Consider the following 18,988-nt stretch of genomic DNA (forward strand, 5'->3'; position numbering starts at 1 on the left):
AACCTACTGGATGGGAGAAGATATTTACAAATTACACATCTGATAAGGGGTTAATATCCAAAATATATGACGAACTCATACAACTCAACAACAAAAAACAACCTGATTAAAAAATAAGTCAGACTTCAAGCTATATTACAAAGGTATGATCATCAAGACATCATGGTACTGGCACAAAAACAGACACATAAAAAAAAAAAACACACACATAGATCAATGGAACAGAACAGAGAGCCCAGAAATGGACCCTTAACTCTATGGTCAACTAATCTTCAACAAAGCAGGAAAGAATATCCAGGGGAAAAGACAGTCTCTTCAATAAATGGTGCTGGGAAAATTGGATAGCCACATGCAGAAGAATGAAACTGGACCATTCTCTTACATCATACACAAAGATAAACTCAAAATGGATGAAAGATCTCAATGTGAGACAGGAATCCATCAAAATCCTAGAGGAGAACATAGGCAGTAACCTCCTCCACATCGGCCAGAACAACTTCTTTCAAGACATGTCTCTAAAGGCAAGGGAAACAAAAGCAAAAATGAACTTTTGGGACTTCTTCAAGATAAAAAGCCTCTGCACAGCAAAGGAAACAGTCAACAAAACTAAGAGGCTACCCATGGAATGGGAGAAGATATTTGCAAATGACGTTTCAGATAAAGGGCTGGTATCCAAGATCTATAATGAACTTACCAAACCCAACAACCAAAAAACAAATAATCAAGTCAAAAAGTGGGCAGAAGGCATGCACAGACACTTCTCCAAAGAAGACATACAAATGGCCAAGAGACATGAAAAAATGTTCAACATCACTAGCCATCAGGGAAATGCAAATCAAAACCACAATGAGATACTACCTTACACCAGTTAGAATGGCAAAAATTAACAAAACAGGAAACAACAAATGTTGGCGAGGATGTGGAAAAGGGGGAACCCTCTTACACTGTTGGTGGGAATGCAAGCTGGTACAGCCACTCTGGAAAACAGTATGGAGGTTCCTCAAGATGTTAAAAATAGAGCTACCCTATGACCCAGCAATTGCACTATCAGGTATTTACCCCAAAGATACAGATGTAGTGAAAAGAAAGGGCACATACACCCCAATGCAATGTTCACAATAGCCAAACTGTGGAAGGAGCTGAGATGCCCTTCAACAGATGAATGGATAAAGGAGATGTGGTTCATATATACAATGGAATATTACTCAGCCATCAGAAAGGATGAATACCCACCATTTGTATCGACATGGATGGAACTGGAGGGGATTATGCTAAGTGAAATAAGTCAAGCAGAGAAAGACAATTATCATATGGTTCCACTCATATGTGGAACATAAGGAATAGTGCAGAGGACCACAGGGGAAGGGAGGGAAGACTGAATAGGAAGAAATCAGAGAGGAGGACAAACCATGAGGGACTCTGGACTCTGGGAAACAAACTGAGGGTTACAGAGGGGAGGGGGTGGGGGGATGGGGTAACCGGGTGATGGGTTTTAAGGAGGGCATGTGTTATGACAAACACTGGTTGTTATACACAACTAATGAATCATTGAACACTACATCAAAAACTAATGATATTACCCTATGACCCAACAATTGCACTACTGGGTATTTACCCCAAAGACACAGATGTAGTAAAAAGAAGGGCCATATGCATCACAATGTTCACAGCAGCAATGTCCACAATAGCCAAACTGTGGAAAGAGCAGAGATGCCCTTCAACAGATGAATGGATAAAGAAGATGTGGTCCATATATACAATGGAATATTACTCAGCCATCAGAAAGGATGAATACCCAACTTTTGCATCAACATGGATGGGACTGGAGGAGATTATGCTAAGTGAAATAAGTCTAGCAGAGAAAGCCAATTATCATATGGTTTCACTTATTTGTGGAACATAAGGAATAGCATGGAGGATATTAGGAGAAGGAAGGGAAAAATGAAGGGGGGGAATTGGAGGGGGAGACGAACCATGAGAGACTATGGACTCTGAGAAACAAACTAAGGGTTTTAGGGGGGGGGGTGGGGGGATGGGTTAGCCCAGTGACAGGTATTAAGGAGGGCACGTACTGCATGGAGCACTGGGTGTTATATGCAAATAATGAATCGTGGAACACTACATCAAAAACTAATAATGTACTATATGGAAACTAACATAACATAATAATAAAAAAAACTAATGATGTACTATATGTTGGTTAACTGAACATAATAATAAAAAAATAAGACAAAGACAAATATTACATGATTTCACTTATATGTGAAATCTAAAAAACAAATGAATAAACAAACAAACAAAAACCAAAGAGACTCTTAAATACAGAGAACAAACTGGGGGTTGCCAGAGGGAAGGAGGTTGGAGGATGGGCAAAACTGGTGAAAGAGATTAAAAGGTACAAAGTCCTAGTTATAAAGTCATGGAGATGAAAAGTCCAGCATAGGGAATATAATCAATAACATTGTAATAACCTTGTATGGTGGAAGATGGTGACTCTGCTTATTATGGTGTGCACTGAGTAATGTATAGAATTGTAAAGTTACTACTTTGCACACCTGAAACTAATATAGTGTGTGTTGACTATATTCAATAATAATACATTTAAAAAATACTGTAACAAAAAAATGGGCAGAAGATCTGAATAGACATTTTTTGAAAGAAGACAGATTGCCAACAGGGACATAAAAAGATGCTCAATATTACTAATTATCAGGAAAAAGCAAATCAAAACCACAATAAAATATTACCTCACACCTGGCAGAATGGCTATCATAAAAAAGGCAAGAAATAACAAGTGTTGGAGAAGATGTGGAGAAAAAGAAGTCCTCATACACTGTTGGTGGAAATGTAAATTGGTGCAGCCACTATGGCAAATAGTATGGAGATTTTCAAAAAATTAAAAGTAGAACTATCATATGATCCAGCAATTTCACTTCTGGGTATTTATCTGTAGAATACAAAAACACAAATTTGAAAAGCTATATGTATGTTCATTGCAGCATTTTTTACAGTAGCCAAGACGTGGAAACAACCCAAGTGTCCTTTGATGGATAAATGGATAAAGAAGGTATGGGCCGTGTGTGTGTGTGTGTGTGTGTGCGTGTGCGCGCGCGTGTGCAATGGAATACTCCTCAGCCATAAAAAGGGAGAAAATCTTGCCAGTTGTGACAACTCGGGGGTGGACCTTGAGGGTGTTACGCTAAGTGAAATAAGTCAGATAGAGAAAGACAAATACTCTATGATTTCACTTATGTGTGGAACCTAAAAAAAAAAACCACAAACAAAAAACCCCAAACTCATATACAGAGAATAGTCTGGTGGTTACCAGAGGGAAACTGGGTTAGGGGTGGGTGAAATGGGTCAAGAGCTGAATTGTGGGGTGATGGATGGTAACTAGACCTTTGGTGATGATCACTTTGTAGTATATACAGATATTGAATTATAATGTACCCCTGAAACTGATATACAGGCATATGTGTTTTATTGTGTTTTGCTTATTGCACTTTGCAGATACTGCATTTTTTACAAAGTGAAGGTTTGTGACAACCCTGCACTGAGTGAGTCTATTGCTGCTATTTTTCCAACAGCATTTCCTCACTCTGGGTCTCTGTGTCATATTTTGACAATTCTTGCAATATTTCAAACATTTTCGTTCTTATATTTGTTGTAGTGATCTTGACTAGTGATTATATTTGCTAAGAGCTCAGATGATGGTTAGCATTTTTAGCAATAAAGCATTTTTTAAATTTAAGTATGCACTTTTTTTTTAAAAGAAATAATGCTATCGCACACTTAATTGACTACAGTATGGTATAAACATAACTTTTATATGCACTGGGAAACCAAAAAATTCATTTGACTTTGCTTTATTGCAGTGGTCTGGAACAGAACCCACAATGCCTTTGAGGTCTGCCTGTAAAGTTATATACCAATTTTACCAGACACATGCACAATTCTCTTCAGTAAGCAGTTCCAAGGCCCCATGGGGAGGAGCAAGGAGTTAGAAGGCACGTACTTACCTTTATCAGTAATAACAGTGATAAGTTGATTTCCCATCTGCCTTATTCTTTAGTCTTACTTCTCAATTGATTCAGAACTTAGAGTAAGGGGAAGAGGGATGTTATTTATTGAATCCTGTCAAATCCCCAACAGTTCCTAGACAACCAGCTGAGAGAGTAATGACAAGTTTGAAAGGGTATAAGCCTAGATCCTTTACCCTAACCTCCCACCCCCTCAGTACATTCCCGGGATGCCTCCCAGCAGCTCCTTCTCATTCTTAAGGCAATATGCTGTCCTATCCAAATTTCAGCCTGAGGCCCAGACCTTTATCTGACTCTTTTGCTAAGTCTCTTGGAGGTTTTTCATCTGTGCATTCCCACCAATATATGCAGAAAAAAGAATCAGATTTGATTATCACATATCATACACATATGATAAATCAATATCACATTTTATATATACTTATTCCTCTTTTTCCACTTTGATATGCCCAATTTTACTTTATCCATTATCTCTGCCAAGAGGCATCTTCCAATTCTTACTGTCCTCCTCCTACTCTTCTTGTAGCTGTCTTCCCATTCAGAAAGAAAACAGAACTTTAAACCCTAATTAACCCTTAAAAAAATCTTCCCCAATTCTTCTGACTCTACTTCCTTACCTTCTCCTGGATTCCTTCGTCGCCACCAGCAATGTACAAAATAGGCACATTGAGTTCAGAGGCAGCTACCCACTGAAGTACGGCTTGGAGTTGCTTGTTCTGAACTGTATCACTTGGGCTATGATTGCTGCCAATCATTTTGGATGCTGCACATCCTTCAGGGGGCTGTCCTGATATACCTCTCAATTCATTATGGATAGCTTGATAGGCATTCTGCAGGAGAGTCTCTGCTGTCCCTGTGCCCTTGACTGGTAAGCACTCATATAAACTATCTGGGAAGGCTGAAGTTGGCCTGCTCGCATCCCCAGACTTATCATCTCCCAGCTCTGCCAAGGGAGAGTCACAGAACTTGGCAATAATGAGACATAACTTCATCACTGAGTCCATCAGATATTCTACCATTTGCCCATTCATGTGGCCATCTAGCTGGCTAGCAACCATCTTGGTCAGCCCAGCAAAGGTACCACCAGCCTCATTGCCTTCACTTAATTTGATGGGAGAAGGGGTTACAGGTCTTTCACACTGGTGGCTATATTCTTCCTTAATTTGCTCTTCTGGCACCTTGGGTTCAGGGCTACAGTCACTCTTGAAAATGGTCTCACCAAGCAAATTCCGGATGAAGTTAAAGAAAACACTCATTAGATCCTTCTTTTCTGCTTCTTCTTGGTCACCTCCCATTTGAGGAGACTTAGGGCGGGACTCATCAGAAACTACAGGGGACTTGCTGGCAGGCAAGTTGGTGCTGCCAGCAGCTTCAAGGAAGCTCTGTGCATCCATGCTTCCTCCCTGGGCCAGGTGGTATTGAATCAGAAGTAAGGCAGATACGATCAGGTCCTTGGCCCAGGAGTCTGAATCACTCATAAAATTCTCAGGTTTCTCTTGGTGATGCATAGGGGGACTGAGGTTGCAAGTATCCAGAGGATGTCCCAGAGGAATGTCTGGTACAGGCTTGTACTGTTTGTTGGGAGCTGTAAATGTTGCCCTTTGGAAACCTGGAGATCTTCCTTCTTTTTGTTGATTTTTATGCCAAAAGGTCAATCCCTCTTTGATAATGTGTTCACCCAGAGTTTCGGCACAAGACTTCTCCTTCTCTGGTTTGGATGCAGGACAGTACATTTTTTCCCTCAATTTACCTTCAGATTTCATGGTTGCAAAGTTTACATTTCGGTTTTTAGGATCACCCATTCCTTTCATGGAGACAAGGGAGTAACTCTCAGACTTGTCCTTAGTTTTCCTGATATTTTCAGGGGGTTTCTTTGCAAACATTACAGTGTATAGCTTACCCAGCATGGCATCCATGATATCTGTGGCCTTCTGGCTTCCGTGAGAGAATAAACTTCTTTTTACGGCTGAGACAAAATCTGAATCAGTCATGAGGGTCCCTGTGACATTGTGGAGGTTCTTCATGAAGGAATCAATAAGATCTGAGACTACCTCTTTTGCATGTTTGAGTAGTACCTTCTTTAGCAGAATGGTGGCAATGGTTGTGTCCTTCACTTGGATCCTCAGTGTCTTCATGATGGAAACCATCATATCAGATACCACACTGTTAGCATAGGTCATGATCCCTTGACTAACAGAAGCTGTAAAGTCATCAGGCCTTTCTTGCCCTCTGAACATCCTTCTCTCCCCAGGTAAGGACCTTCCACCCTCTTTGGCGTCACCTGCATTACAAAATTCAAACACTTCCTTGTAGAAGAAAGACTTCTTAGAAGCAGGCTTATCATCTGGACCCTTGCTTTCCTTGGTGCTCTCGTTGATCTTCAGAGTGGTCTTATATTTCAAATTTGGGGGACTCTGTAATGATCCTGAGGCTCTGTCACCAGAGCCTGGAGCCTTATCTGAGGTAGCATTCTTGGAACATGCAGAGACAGTCTCATTCACCAGTTCTGATGCCACCGTACTCAAGCTTTTGTTGGGTGTGGGTTCATCTCCCATGTACAATGACTGATGGACACATTTGTTTTCAGAACCATCTATCCTCTCATTGATCTCCTTACGGGCCATGGCTATGACTAGATTTGTGAGGCGATTAGCATAGAAAGAAACTTCATCTACTGAACTCCCATTACCGAGATGGACACTGGCGCCCTGGATGGGGTTCTCTCTGTGAGTCATCTCAAAGTGCAATCGTCCTGGACTGCCCTTGTTGGTGGTATTGTAATAGTCCACAGAGAAACCCTTGCGGGGGTCTCCTAAGTCGCTCATTTCCCCACCCAGTGAGGGTTCTCCAGGCTTGAACTTAACATCTTGGAACCCTGCTGTGCTTTTTTCCAAGTCTCTGCGGAGCCAGCTGAGCACTCTGATAGGATCAGTTGAGGCTTCCTTAAAAACAGACAAGGATTCATCCGACTATAACAAAGTGAAGACATGGGACATTCAGGACAACCTCGAAGATTTCATTAGAAAAATGCTCACCTTTCTCAAGCCTTAACTGTGGTATCATCACAATAAAAGTAACCAACATTTATTAGGTACTTAGTATGTATCAGGCACTGTTCCAAGTATTTTAAGATTATTATCTCACTTAGCAGTATTCTTTTAAAAAAAAAAGATTTTATTTGTTTAATAAAGAGAGAGAGAGAGAGAATGCACGTGCATGAGTGAGGGGGAGGAGCAGAGGCAGAGGGAGAAGCAGACCCCCCGGAGAGCAGGGCTCCATCTCAGGACCCTGAGATCATGACCTGAGCCAAAGGGAGATGCTTAACTGACTGAGCCACCCAGGCGTCCCTCACTTAACATTATTCTTGCAGTAAACTTAAATATTAGCTCTTTTATTATCCACATTTTACAGAGAAAGGGACTGAAGAAAGGAGAGATCTAGTTAGTTACTTATCTGAGGTTATACAGTTAATCACTGATGGAGCAGGAGTTCCAACCCAGGCAGTCTGACTCTAGAGCCCATGCTCTCAGCCACTACATGATATTGCTTTTAACAATATATATCCTTAAGATCTGACAGTCATCTGATATGTAGCAGAGTTAGCATTTGAACTGAATCCAATTTTTCTTATATTTATATTACTTGCTATTTTCTATGGCTTATCTGTTTTTATTTAGATCTCTTATTAAAACTATAGTTTTAAAAAAATTAGAGAATTCAAGGACAATTGTGCATAATTAATCATTTTGCCAGGCTACACAAGCACAGTATTGATATGTTAAATGGCTCCCAATGAACTATTTGATATCACTTAAGTGAATAATCTAATTTTTAATTGAGGAGTTAATATCTGTGGACAATTTATTAGTTTCGAATGAATACAGATTCTTTAATGAATACTAGCTGTAATAAGCACATATACATAGTTTTACGTTTACATATTATAATCTATAATTTTCACTTGAACATAGGCTAAATTAAGTATGTGAAAGTGTCCTATTTACTATCAAATGTAAAGGAGTACTGTCATTATATTAATGTCTATCTAGGAATGACTGCAAGTATTGCCCATCTTTAAAGAATAATTTGGCACTTTAATTACCAAGTGTCACATAAGTTACTAGCTACTATTTCTTAAATACTTGTGTTTGCCAGGCACTGTGCTCAGTGCTTTACACACATTATTTCACTTAATCCTCATATACAGCCTCATAATACACGGAGGTATTACTGTTCTGGTTTCATAGATGAGAAAACTGTGACTTAGAGAAGTAACATAAATTGGCTAGTATCTCACAGCTGCCACATGATGGAATTTAGTATTCAAATCCAGTTCTGACTCTAGAATTGGCTCTCCGCACCTTCAGTACACTGCTATGTTTTGATGACTTGGAAAGAAGAGAAAAGCAATTGTATCGGTCTGCTATGGGGCTGGTTTAAGCTGTCTGTGGGCCATCATGCTTGGTGCAAAGTCCTCCTAAATGGTTCTCCTAATTTGAATAATAGTTAAAATTTCACACTTTAGTGGAAAGCTATGCATAAGCTATACCACAGTCTTCTACATTTTCTGATTCTGATTCTCTTGTAGCTATGTTACAACTCTGTAGATAACTGATAGCAATGCAATATAATTCTTGTTTATACATGTTAATTCTGACCAGAGAAAGTTCCACTGTAGAAAAGGTCATTTTTGCCCCCATTTGCACATTCACTTCAATATTCCTGATCTATATATGTGGTTCTTTTCTTTGATTCTCCTTTGAACCTCACCAATCTCTTGTTAATGATTAAAACATTTACTGTGAGTTTATTTTAGTTTAATTAGTTTCAGAAATTTAATTAATTAAATTACTTATAAGAAAATTAGAGAAATAGAAAAATTAGAAAAATAGGGAGATAATTAATTAATTAATTTTAAGTAGGCTCCATACCCAGCATGGAGTCAAATGTGGGGCTTGAACTCTCAACTGTGAGATCAAGACCTGAGCTAAGAGCAAGAGTCGATACTTACTGGACTGAGCCACCGAGTCTGATCCCCACCATGAGTTTATATATATATATATATATATGAAAGTCATTATTTCACCTTCTCTGAAAATGATCTTTTAACAGTTTTGGAATTCTTTGCCAAGATGTCCAGCAGATTCACCTAACAGAGACAAATATCATCTTGAGGGAAGTATACCAGGTGCATCTTTTCTTTGACCCCAGAGGTGAATCCAAGGTGGCAACAGAACTTTGCATTCTGTTTTTTCTAGTTTTAATTTTTCTCTGTACTAATTTTGCTTTTAGTGTTCATTTTGGTTCCCTGATGGCCAATAACTGTTGGTGGCAGTGGTGATCAAGAATTTGGTTTTATTTTTTAACCATTTGGTGATCTCTTTAATGGATTAATTGTTTGTAGAGATCTATTCTCTGTTGGGTAAGAGACAATGGAAAATTTGGTTTGCTAGTATTTTTTGCCCATCTCAAGCTCAAAGCAATTAAGAATTTTGTGCCCACTTGGAAGTAGAAGAGTTCTTTGATTTCTGGACAGGTGAGTCTTGTGTTTCTGTGTTTACTTTTGATACGTGGCTGGAAGTTTATTATTTTTTATGGAGATTTAATTGACATATAACATTATATTAGTTTCAGGTATACAGTACAATGATTCAATATTTGTACATATTGCAAAATGATCACAATAAGTCTAGTTAACATCCTTCACCACACCATAGTTCAAGATTATTTTTTCTTGTAACAAGAACTTTTAAGATCTATTCTCTTTGCAACTTTCAAATATACAATACAGTAATAACAACTATTGTCACTATGCTGTACATTAAATCCCCAGAACTTATTTCTTTTATAGCTTGAAGTTTATACCTTTTGATTCTCTCAACTCACTTTGCTCATTCTCATACCACCCACCCCTGGCAACCACCTATCTGTTCTCTGTATCTAAGAGTTTTCTTTTTTAAGACTCTACATATAAGTGAGATCACACAGTATTTGTCCTTCTCTGTCTGACTTATTTCACTTAGCTTAATACCCTTTAGGTCCATCCATGTTATTACAAAAGGCAATCTTCCTTCTTTTTATGGTTGGATAATATTCTGTTGTATATATATACTACATTTTCTTTATTCATTTATCCATGGATGGACACTTAGGTTGCTTCCATGTCTTGGCTATTGTGAATAATGCTGCAATAAACATAGGGTGCAGTTATCACTTCAAAATAGTGATTTTGTTTCCTTCCGATATACACTTGGAAGTGGAACTGCTGAATCATATGGTAATTATTGTTAATTTTAATAATTTCCTCATGTGATTATAATTAGTATTAAATGAGATAATATGCACAAAATTTGTACTCTTATAGTGATGTATATAAGATAATACTACTTAAACATTTCAAATTAAGATTAGATTTCAGAAGAGGTAAGATAAGAGTAAGAGAAATCAATAAGCTTGATTTTTAGGAAATGCAGTGGAACATAGTTAACCGTCTGTGGGAATACTAGGAAATAAAACTTGACCATATATGTATGGGGAAGTAGAGCTCTGGGTGAAAAGAGACATGCTGGAAGACAGTATGGCTAGGGATGTGTACTGTGATTCATTTCTATGGGAGGTACGGGGAAACTACTTTCTGAGTTTCTGTGATGAATTTTTTTAAAAATTGTTTTTCTGAACCAAAGATCAGTAACAAGTGGGAAATTCTTTTTTTTTTTAAGATTTTATTTATTTATTTGACAGAGAGAGAAAGTGAGGACAAGCAGGAGGAGCGGCAAGCAGAGGGACAAGCAGGCTCCCAACTGAGCAGGGAGGCCAATGCAGGGCTTAATCCCAGGACCCTGGGGATCATGACCTGTGCTGAAGGTGGACTCTTAACTGACTGAGCCACCCAGGCACCCCCAAGTGGGAAATTCATTTTGGACATAATTTAGCTTTAAGAAGAAGTTTTAGGAAGAAGTTTTAGGAGAGCTGCCTATAAGCATGTCTGAGAAAGAGACAGAGAAAAGGTGGTGTAGTCAGAGCAGAGACTGCATTCGAGAAATGGAAAATCAAGTTCGAATATACAAACTATCTACCATGATGGCCCTCTACCGTAGAGGTGATTTAGGGACTTAGGGTAGGTGATGTGTAATACAAACTACCTGCATAATTCAATATGTATATAGTGTCTGTGTACAATACACTGTACCAGAGAATGTGGGACATATAAAAGATGAAAGAAATATGATCTTTGCATTCTGGAAGAATCTACTGTAGAGACAAAATATGAACATAAATGTTACTAAATACTTCGTTATCAGTGAAAATAATAAAAAGAGATATGTTTAATGTTACAAAACGGACAGATAATTTTGGGTGGGTGACTAGAAAAAGTAGTGGCATTTGAGATGGACTTCTAAACATTTTGATAGATATAACAGGGTGGGCATTCCTGGCAACAAAATGACACAAGCAAAATATATTATTTGGGATAATGCTAGTTTTAAATCACATAGCCCCTGAAGTATTAGTGGTATAAGAAAATAGAGGTTTATTTCTCAATCACCTTGTTTAGAGAGGACATTCAATGAGCAGCTTTCTTTGCAGTGACTCGGGGACTTAAGCTCTGCTTTTGCATGGTTTCACTCTCCCCTTGGGCCTCAAAACCCATTCTTCAAGTATATGAGGAACAATCAAGATCAGGGAGAACTGAATCGGAGACTTTCATGGTCCAGGCCTGACAGTATCAAATATCATTTCTACTGATACTCCATTTGTCTTTGTCTTTTGAAAGCTTGATCATAATGTGTTTCAGCATGGGTCTCTTTTTAAAAAATTTTTTATTGTTATGTTAATCACCATACATTACATCATTAGTTTTTGATGTAGTGTTCCATGATTCATTGTTTGCTTTTTTTTTTAATTTTTTTATTGTTATGTTAATCCCCATACATTACATCATTAGTTTTAGATATAGTGTTCCATGATTCATTGTTTGTGCATAACACCTAGTGCTCCATGCAGAACGTGCCCTCCTCAATACCCATCACCAGGCTAACCCATCCTCCCACCCTGGTTTCCATCTTCTGACTGGACCCTGACTTACAGTGCCTGATACTAAGTACTTAATAAATGTTTGTTGAATGATGACGGCAGAATGATAATGTTACTTAGATGAGACCTTATAGTTCTGAGAATTTTGAGGCATCCTACATTTCAGAAAATAGTTTCTATGAACTTTGTAGACATTTGTTTGAAATCCAATTCCCTTCTGTTTGAAAATTAAAGAAAATTTTACAGCTGTAATATATAGGTTTTACATTAATTATACTATATTTCTTCTATGAAATTACCATATATGGGATTTTCCCCCCAAAACAATAGGGATAAGAATTTTTTATTCTAGAGGAGTTCATGTTTTTCCCCAAGAATTTCAAGTAAGTAGTGAGTAAGTAAGAGTAGTGAGTAAGAGAGGTGAGGAGTGGTGGTGGAGTTCATAAGTCTATTCTTAATGGTATTCCACATTATTCCTAAATTAGTATTTATAAAGAGGTCGACCCTTACCATTTTCCAGTCCTGGGGTTGGCTGTCTCCAGGGGAAAAGACATCAACTTTGCATACTCCATTTTGGCTTTGTAACCAGTCAACCCTATCCGACATCTGGAAGTAGAAAAAAAATGAGAAAGGGTCGTCAAAGGACAAGTTACATGAAATTAATGAGAAATAAAACAAATGGCTGAGGTGTGGAAAATAGGAGCAATGCTTTCAATAGAGACCTGTCCCAAGAGCTACTTCAACCCACGGGACTCTAGATCTCTTCATTCTCAGTTCTCAGTTGCATGAAGATTTCTTAAATACATGTATCTCTAGTACTGAGGCCAGTGTCTGCTCTGTGCTGGAGGTGCTTAATACGGATTTGTTCGTGAATGAACCTATGTAACCACGTCCTGCTCTATGTGTCCTTGCTTGACAGCCTTTCCACATCCTGGATTTTCACTAAACACTCAAAACTCAATGCGATCAAGATAGAGTTAATTTCTCTTTTCTCTGCCTGTTCTTGTCCCACTAACTTATTATTTTTTGCCCCAACTTATTTTTAAAGTAATATATGCTTCATTTTCATTAATTTCCAGAGCACTAACTTATATTAGCAGTAGTAAGTCCAGTAGCTCCTCCTTAAGATCAATCCTTCCCTCCAAATAGCCAAAGGTGGGGAAATTCTTAGTCACCATGGTTCAGCCAAACTTCTGGATGCCAAGAGAAAAGAGATGCCACGTACACCATCCAATGGACCTTTGCGTGGATGCCCTTGCTGATGTTGACTGTTCCATAACCCTCCCAATACTTTGCTCTACTCCCTAATCTCAGTAATGGCACTGCCATCTAGCCAGTTTTCCAAACCAGAAAACTGATAATCGTTTTAGCTGTCTTCTCCCATCCCACGCCTCCCTCTAACTGCTACCACTTTCTTCTTTCATTTGTTGCCACTTTTCATGAAAGAATTGCTTATACTTGCTTTTTGCTAACCTCAAAATTTAGCATAACAGCCCCTATTCCTTTGGTCTTAGTCTTGTCCACTTTCCTTAGCATCGCATCTTATTGAAAACATGGCTAATTATCATATTTGTCCACTGATAATCTACAAGTATGAGAGGCTTCTCTTTGACATCTTTTTCCATGCCAGACTTACATTACCAGGCTTCCACACTGAAGTTCCCTTCTTTCATTATAAACTTTGCTTACATCTATACTTCTCAACAAGGTGGAATAAGATGGTCAATTTTTTCCTCTCTAATGTAAATATCTTTAAGAAGTATATATATATAATATATTCATATTTGGTTAGAATAAAATAAAACATTTATTTAAAATTGTTAGAGGGGCACCTGGGTGGCTCAGTCAGTTAAGTGGTTAAGCTTCTGCCTTCAGCTCAGGTCATGATCCTGAGGTCCTGGGATCCAGCTCCTGCTCAGTGGAGAGTCTGCTTCTCCCTCTGCCCCTCCCCCTGGCTCCTGTGTGCGTGTGCTCTCTCTCTCTCTCTCAAATAAATAAAATCTTAAAAAAATAAAATTGTTATAAGTTGTTTTAAACTGTTACAATAAAGTCCAAAAGCTTATCCTAATTTTTTTACAGTGATTTTTTTATAAAATTTAATTTTATAAAAAATTGCTTGAAATAAGCATTATTAAGAGTTGAATATCTGGTTAATTGGAAATGTTTGTTTTAAAGGACTTTGGGCAGTGGTGGGGGTTGACATCCTCCCTCAAAATAAAACCAACACAAATCAAATACAGATTACACACGATTTAAGCTTATTTATAAATGGATTTATTATTTTTCTTATATAGACTATTACAAGTAATTATTTAAAAAAAATAGAAGACCTTTTGAGAGCTACTTGTCCTTTGCTCCCACAAGGATTTGTACCTGTTTTCACACCCTAATCACTAACTCAGATTAGGAACACTGTTTCTCTTACTCTTCCTGACACTGTAATACAAGAGTTTCCTTGGGTACACAGTGGGTTTTCCTCCCTGATTAGATGTTAGAATCACCCAGAGAACTGTTTAAAGATACTGAATCTGAGATACTACCTCTCAAAGAATCCATTTCAGTGGTTTTGGGGTGGGGAAACTTAGGCATTCAATTTCTTAAAAGCATCCTGGGTGATTCTAAGGTACATCAACATAAGAATGAGAATCCCTGGAGATTCTGAGAAAAACTGGCCAGCTCCAGATTTATTTTTATTTATTCTTTTCTTTAAAAATTTTCTAAGATTTCCTAACATTCTTCAGTATCTTAATGTTTTTTTTTTTACAACCATAACAAGGGAGTTCTTAATGTCTATGAAGTTAAGCCTTGTATTGCCTCTCAGCAACTATTATGTGCTAATATTCTTATGCTTGAGTAAGCATATTGCCATGAATAAAGGAATGGATGTTACTATTACTTGGACAGAGAATGAGAAGACTTGGAAACAGGTTGCTCTGAACTGTTGATAGACCAAGTGAGAGCCAGAAACTTACCTTTCAATCTCCAGTTGATATTTTATCTTAATGAATTACTTCTAATAGAAAATGACAAAATCAATAGGGGCTCCTGACTTATTTAAGCTATATATTGCAATTTAAAAGCAAGAATGAAAATTAAGTACAAAAGTAAGGAAATTATGTGATCACTTACTCTTACTGAGGACAGGTTCTGAGATATGAGGAAAGTTCGTGATTAATTTGTTGTTGTCTTCACTATCCCTAAATTTATCCAACCCTCCTGCCATGAAATATAAGGGATCTGCAATGGAAAGACACAAATAAAAATGACTAATTTTACATATGAACCCTATTGCTCTTATTACCAAATAATGATTTTGACTTACTCATTATTTTTCACATGTAGTACACAAGTCATGAGTACAAAATGACATTCAAATTTATAGTCCAGGTCTTAATCTGGGTGTAGTCTGAGGTTCCCAGATGACCAAAAAAAAAAAAAAAAAGTTAAAAGGTTCCATCTTCTGGCCAACACTTTCTGAAATGACTATTGTTATTCTCCACTTTCAAATCAGTAATAATCATAAAGGCTTATTTAACAATGACAAAACTAAAAGTTTTTAGCTTAGTCTCAAACTTCTTGATTAGGAGGTCAGAAAGTAAGTAGCTAGAATGAAGAATAAGTGTCCTGAATTCATGGATCTCAAAGCACTTTGTAAATATTCTTTTGAGGACTTGAGAGAAATACACATCTTCATGTTGTAAAGGGAATTTATAGTTAATGTTAGATCTAGCTTCCAGATCAAAGATCTTTCTTGTACGTCCTCTTCTAAGACATTTAAATAGAAGACATTAGGGCATTGTACTCTCATATTGGAATATCCATGCACCTCCTCCTCCCCCCTGTGATGTCTCTCTAAATCCCACCCTTGCTTGATAGCTCAGGACAAGCTTACCACATCTATGAAATATTTTCTAAGTACCTAACTGAATGTGATTGCTCCTCTATCAAAGTTTCCATCATATTTTGCTTCAACCTTTACATCCCATCTAGCACTTTAATTGCTCACATATATTTCATCTCTTTTATTAGCTGGCTTTCTGAGGACAGATGCATTTTCTTACTCATCTTGGTATCCCTCACAGTAACTAGTGTCTTAAGTTGGTGCTTAATAATCACCTGCTGAAAGAATGAATATAGGAATACTGCCTATTTCAAATTCCAGATAGTATAATCTTTTCTTTCTTTCTTAAATAGGAGAATCTGAGAACAACAAAAAAATGGTTTGCTCAAGTTTGCTATGGTGGTACGCCACACATTCAGGCTTTCTTGAGGCTTGATTCCTTTTGGGGATACGTTCACCCTAGAGACATATCCAAGGTATAAATATTTATCCAATGATTTATTAACAGAACTTCCTATCCCAATAATACAAATAAATCAACAATCTTTCAGTCATATATATCCAGCAAACACTTACACTTACATGTACTAATGTTTTTATTCTATTTTCTTTGTCTTCTGCATTTTTATCTGCATCCATGAAGCTTCTTTTAGACTTTAAACTCCCTAAATTGTCCTGGCTAATTGTATTTATATGAAGTACTTAAATATCTTTTGATGATAATGATATTCAGACTTCTAAATCTGTATACATTTCCCATAATGAAATGAAAAAGAGGGAAGGAAAATCTAGTTTAATGGAGCCAATGAACAGATTCATAAATATCTTAAGTTCAAAGTTGGTGAATAATATCCTGGAGTTAGGGTAGAAAATAAAAGAGAAAAAAGATGATTTCTATTACCTATTAAATTTGATGAGGAAAGAAAGCTAACTCTATACAATGTATAGATAAATGGATCCTAGAAACCATTTATTCTAACACCCTCATTTTACAGATTAAGAAACTGAGGCCCAGAAAGGGAATGTTAAAAACACTGGATATATTCCTTTAAATATTAGAGCTCTGCAGGTTAACATCCCAGAAGCTATGAAATTTTTCTATGCCAACAGAGGGATCCTGTGGCCCATAAAAGGATACCCCTTAAAAATGCCAATGTGGTTACTACCTCAGTAATAATTGAGGAGGAGTGCAAATCGTGAATGTCAGCCAGAGAGGGCATAACACAGGGATTTGGTTATGGGTTATGGTTCCTCTACTTCAGACCGTAGCTCTATCTCAAGACATTTTTCTCCTACATCCATCATAAGCAAGAGGCTCCTATTTACTCAAGGTTCTTAAAGTCACAGAAAAGCCCAAATTACAGGCAACATAAATGAAGATTTTGCAGGGTGATACATACCTGATCAGGTTTTAAAGTTTATTCAACCAAGTTTTATTACTAGTTTTAAAAAGGAAGAATATATTCATTTATATCCATTCTCTTTTTCTCTCTCATTCCCTTCTTCTAAGTGCCTGGCACATTGTACACACTCAATAAATTTGGTTATTGCTGACATCAGTTACAATTGATTTTGTTTAAATAAGGATTAGAAGTGTGTGTGTGTCTTTTCCCTTGGTGATACCATTCACTATTAAGCTTCTCTGTGGATCTCCTCCGTTTTCACTTTCCCTTAGCTTCTTCCTCTGGTGTCCAATAAATACAGACACTTTCTCCACATGGCTATATATATAGCCTGTCTTTTCCAATTCTCTGTTGTCTAGCCAAGACTTCAGAAATAAGAGTAAAGAGGATGAAAGTAAATGAGAATCAGGACTCAGAGCTACACCAGTCTGATTTTGCTACTCGAGCACTAGGAGAAAAACAACAACAACTTTTGGAATAGTTACACAATGAAGAGAAGTCAGCAGTTAGTTAAGCTTCCAGTCAAATGGGAAGTGAGGAGTAAGACACCCTCATGATTCCAAAAGGATGGCTGAGGAGATCTGGTTAAATCTGCAACAAAATTAAAATTTCAGCAGCAAAGATGATAGGTTTAGCTATAATGCTACTGAGGGAGAGGCTCATTTATTTCCAGAAAATTCTGATGTAAAAGTAAAATTGACTGTGCAAAGAGGGAAGCTGGGTTGAACATTAAAAGTTAACCATCACTTGTCACTGAATTCTCCTTTTTAACTACAGAGGCTCAGAAAATGGGCTGTTTTATCAGTCCAGTGGAATTTCCTACCTCTGTAGCACTGGAATAGTGAACCACAGAAGACTCCAGACTATACTTTAAAAGTCAATGAAGATGCTGGGATGTTCTTGCTCACCTCAAGATCTTGTTTCCTCCCCCAGACTTCCATGTACCTCCCCCTTGTTGGGACTGAAGAGTGACATCAGAATTGCAACTGGTGGTGATATCACTGTCTCTATAGCAACAGTAGTGAGGCTATCAGAAACTGAGTTGTCAAAGGACAAGGGGGATAGGTTAAGATATACTCCATGTCTCTGATGCTTAGTTTGGAAGGACTGGGCTTGCTTTCCTCTAATTAATTTCCTCCTTTAAGTATCTAATTTAGGCAGGGAATATGGGAGGGGAAAATTTTGCCAATGGATTGCACTTAAAACAACAGAGTATTTATTATGTATGAACAAATTCAGATGGGTACAGAGAGGAAGAAATAAAAATTGAGCATCTACTAAGTTTTTTTATGCAAAGCCCACGGAATCACTTCATTTTGTGGACCCAGCCTTGACTCTGAATTATAAGCATCTTATCTTTTGTAAAAATAAATAAATAAACAAACAAACAAATAAGTAAATTTGCAGATATTTTGCCCAGACTGACCATCTCTGGGTTATAATTTATCTTCAATGGTCGGATACAGTCGCGCTAATCCATTCTCTACAGTGCCTCAATCTGAGGAAAGGTACTGGGATAAATCAGACTTAGAGGCATTTGGTTGACAATTTCTATCCTTGAGGAGGACTTTATTCTTAGTACATCCTCTTTGGAAATATTACCCTATGTACTCTTAATTAATGATTGAGTATAGGACTAGTACATAGTTTCCATGAAACAAAAAGAATCT

The 18,988-nt window shown here is 37.5% G+C and overlaps 1 protein-coding gene across 3 annotated transcripts in view; it reads right to left on the reverse strand.

Annotated features, from left to right (window-relative positions):
- Positions 1-18,988, reverse strand: part of AKAP3 (A-kinase anchoring protein 3) — a 34,361-nt gene that overhangs the window by 13,446 nt on the left and 1,927 nt on the right. For 2 of the 3 annotated variants that reach the window (XM_032390840.1, XM_032390839.1), the window contains exons 2-4: positions 15,204-15,311; positions 12,585-12,680; positions 4,658-7,009 (exon numbers count right to left, since the gene is read on the reverse strand). In XM_032390840.1, coding sequence (XP_032246731.1) covers positions 4,658-7,009; positions 12,585-12,680 — 2,448 coding nt within the window. In that variant the 5' untranslated portion in view covers positions 15,204-15,311. The remainder of the gene's footprint in view (positions 1-4,657; positions 7,010-12,584; positions 12,681-15,203; positions 15,312-18,988) is intronic. The other variant, XM_032390841.1, reaches the window with a different exon arrangement.

This window comes from Phoca vitulina, unplaced genomic scaffold (genome assembly GCF_004348235.1).
Source record: "Phoca vitulina isolate PV1807 unplaced genomic scaffold, GSC_HSeal_1.0 scaffold59, whole genome shotgun sequence".
Lineage (NCBI taxonomy): Eukaryota > Metazoa > Chordata > Mammalia > Carnivora > Phocidae > Phoca > Phoca vitulina.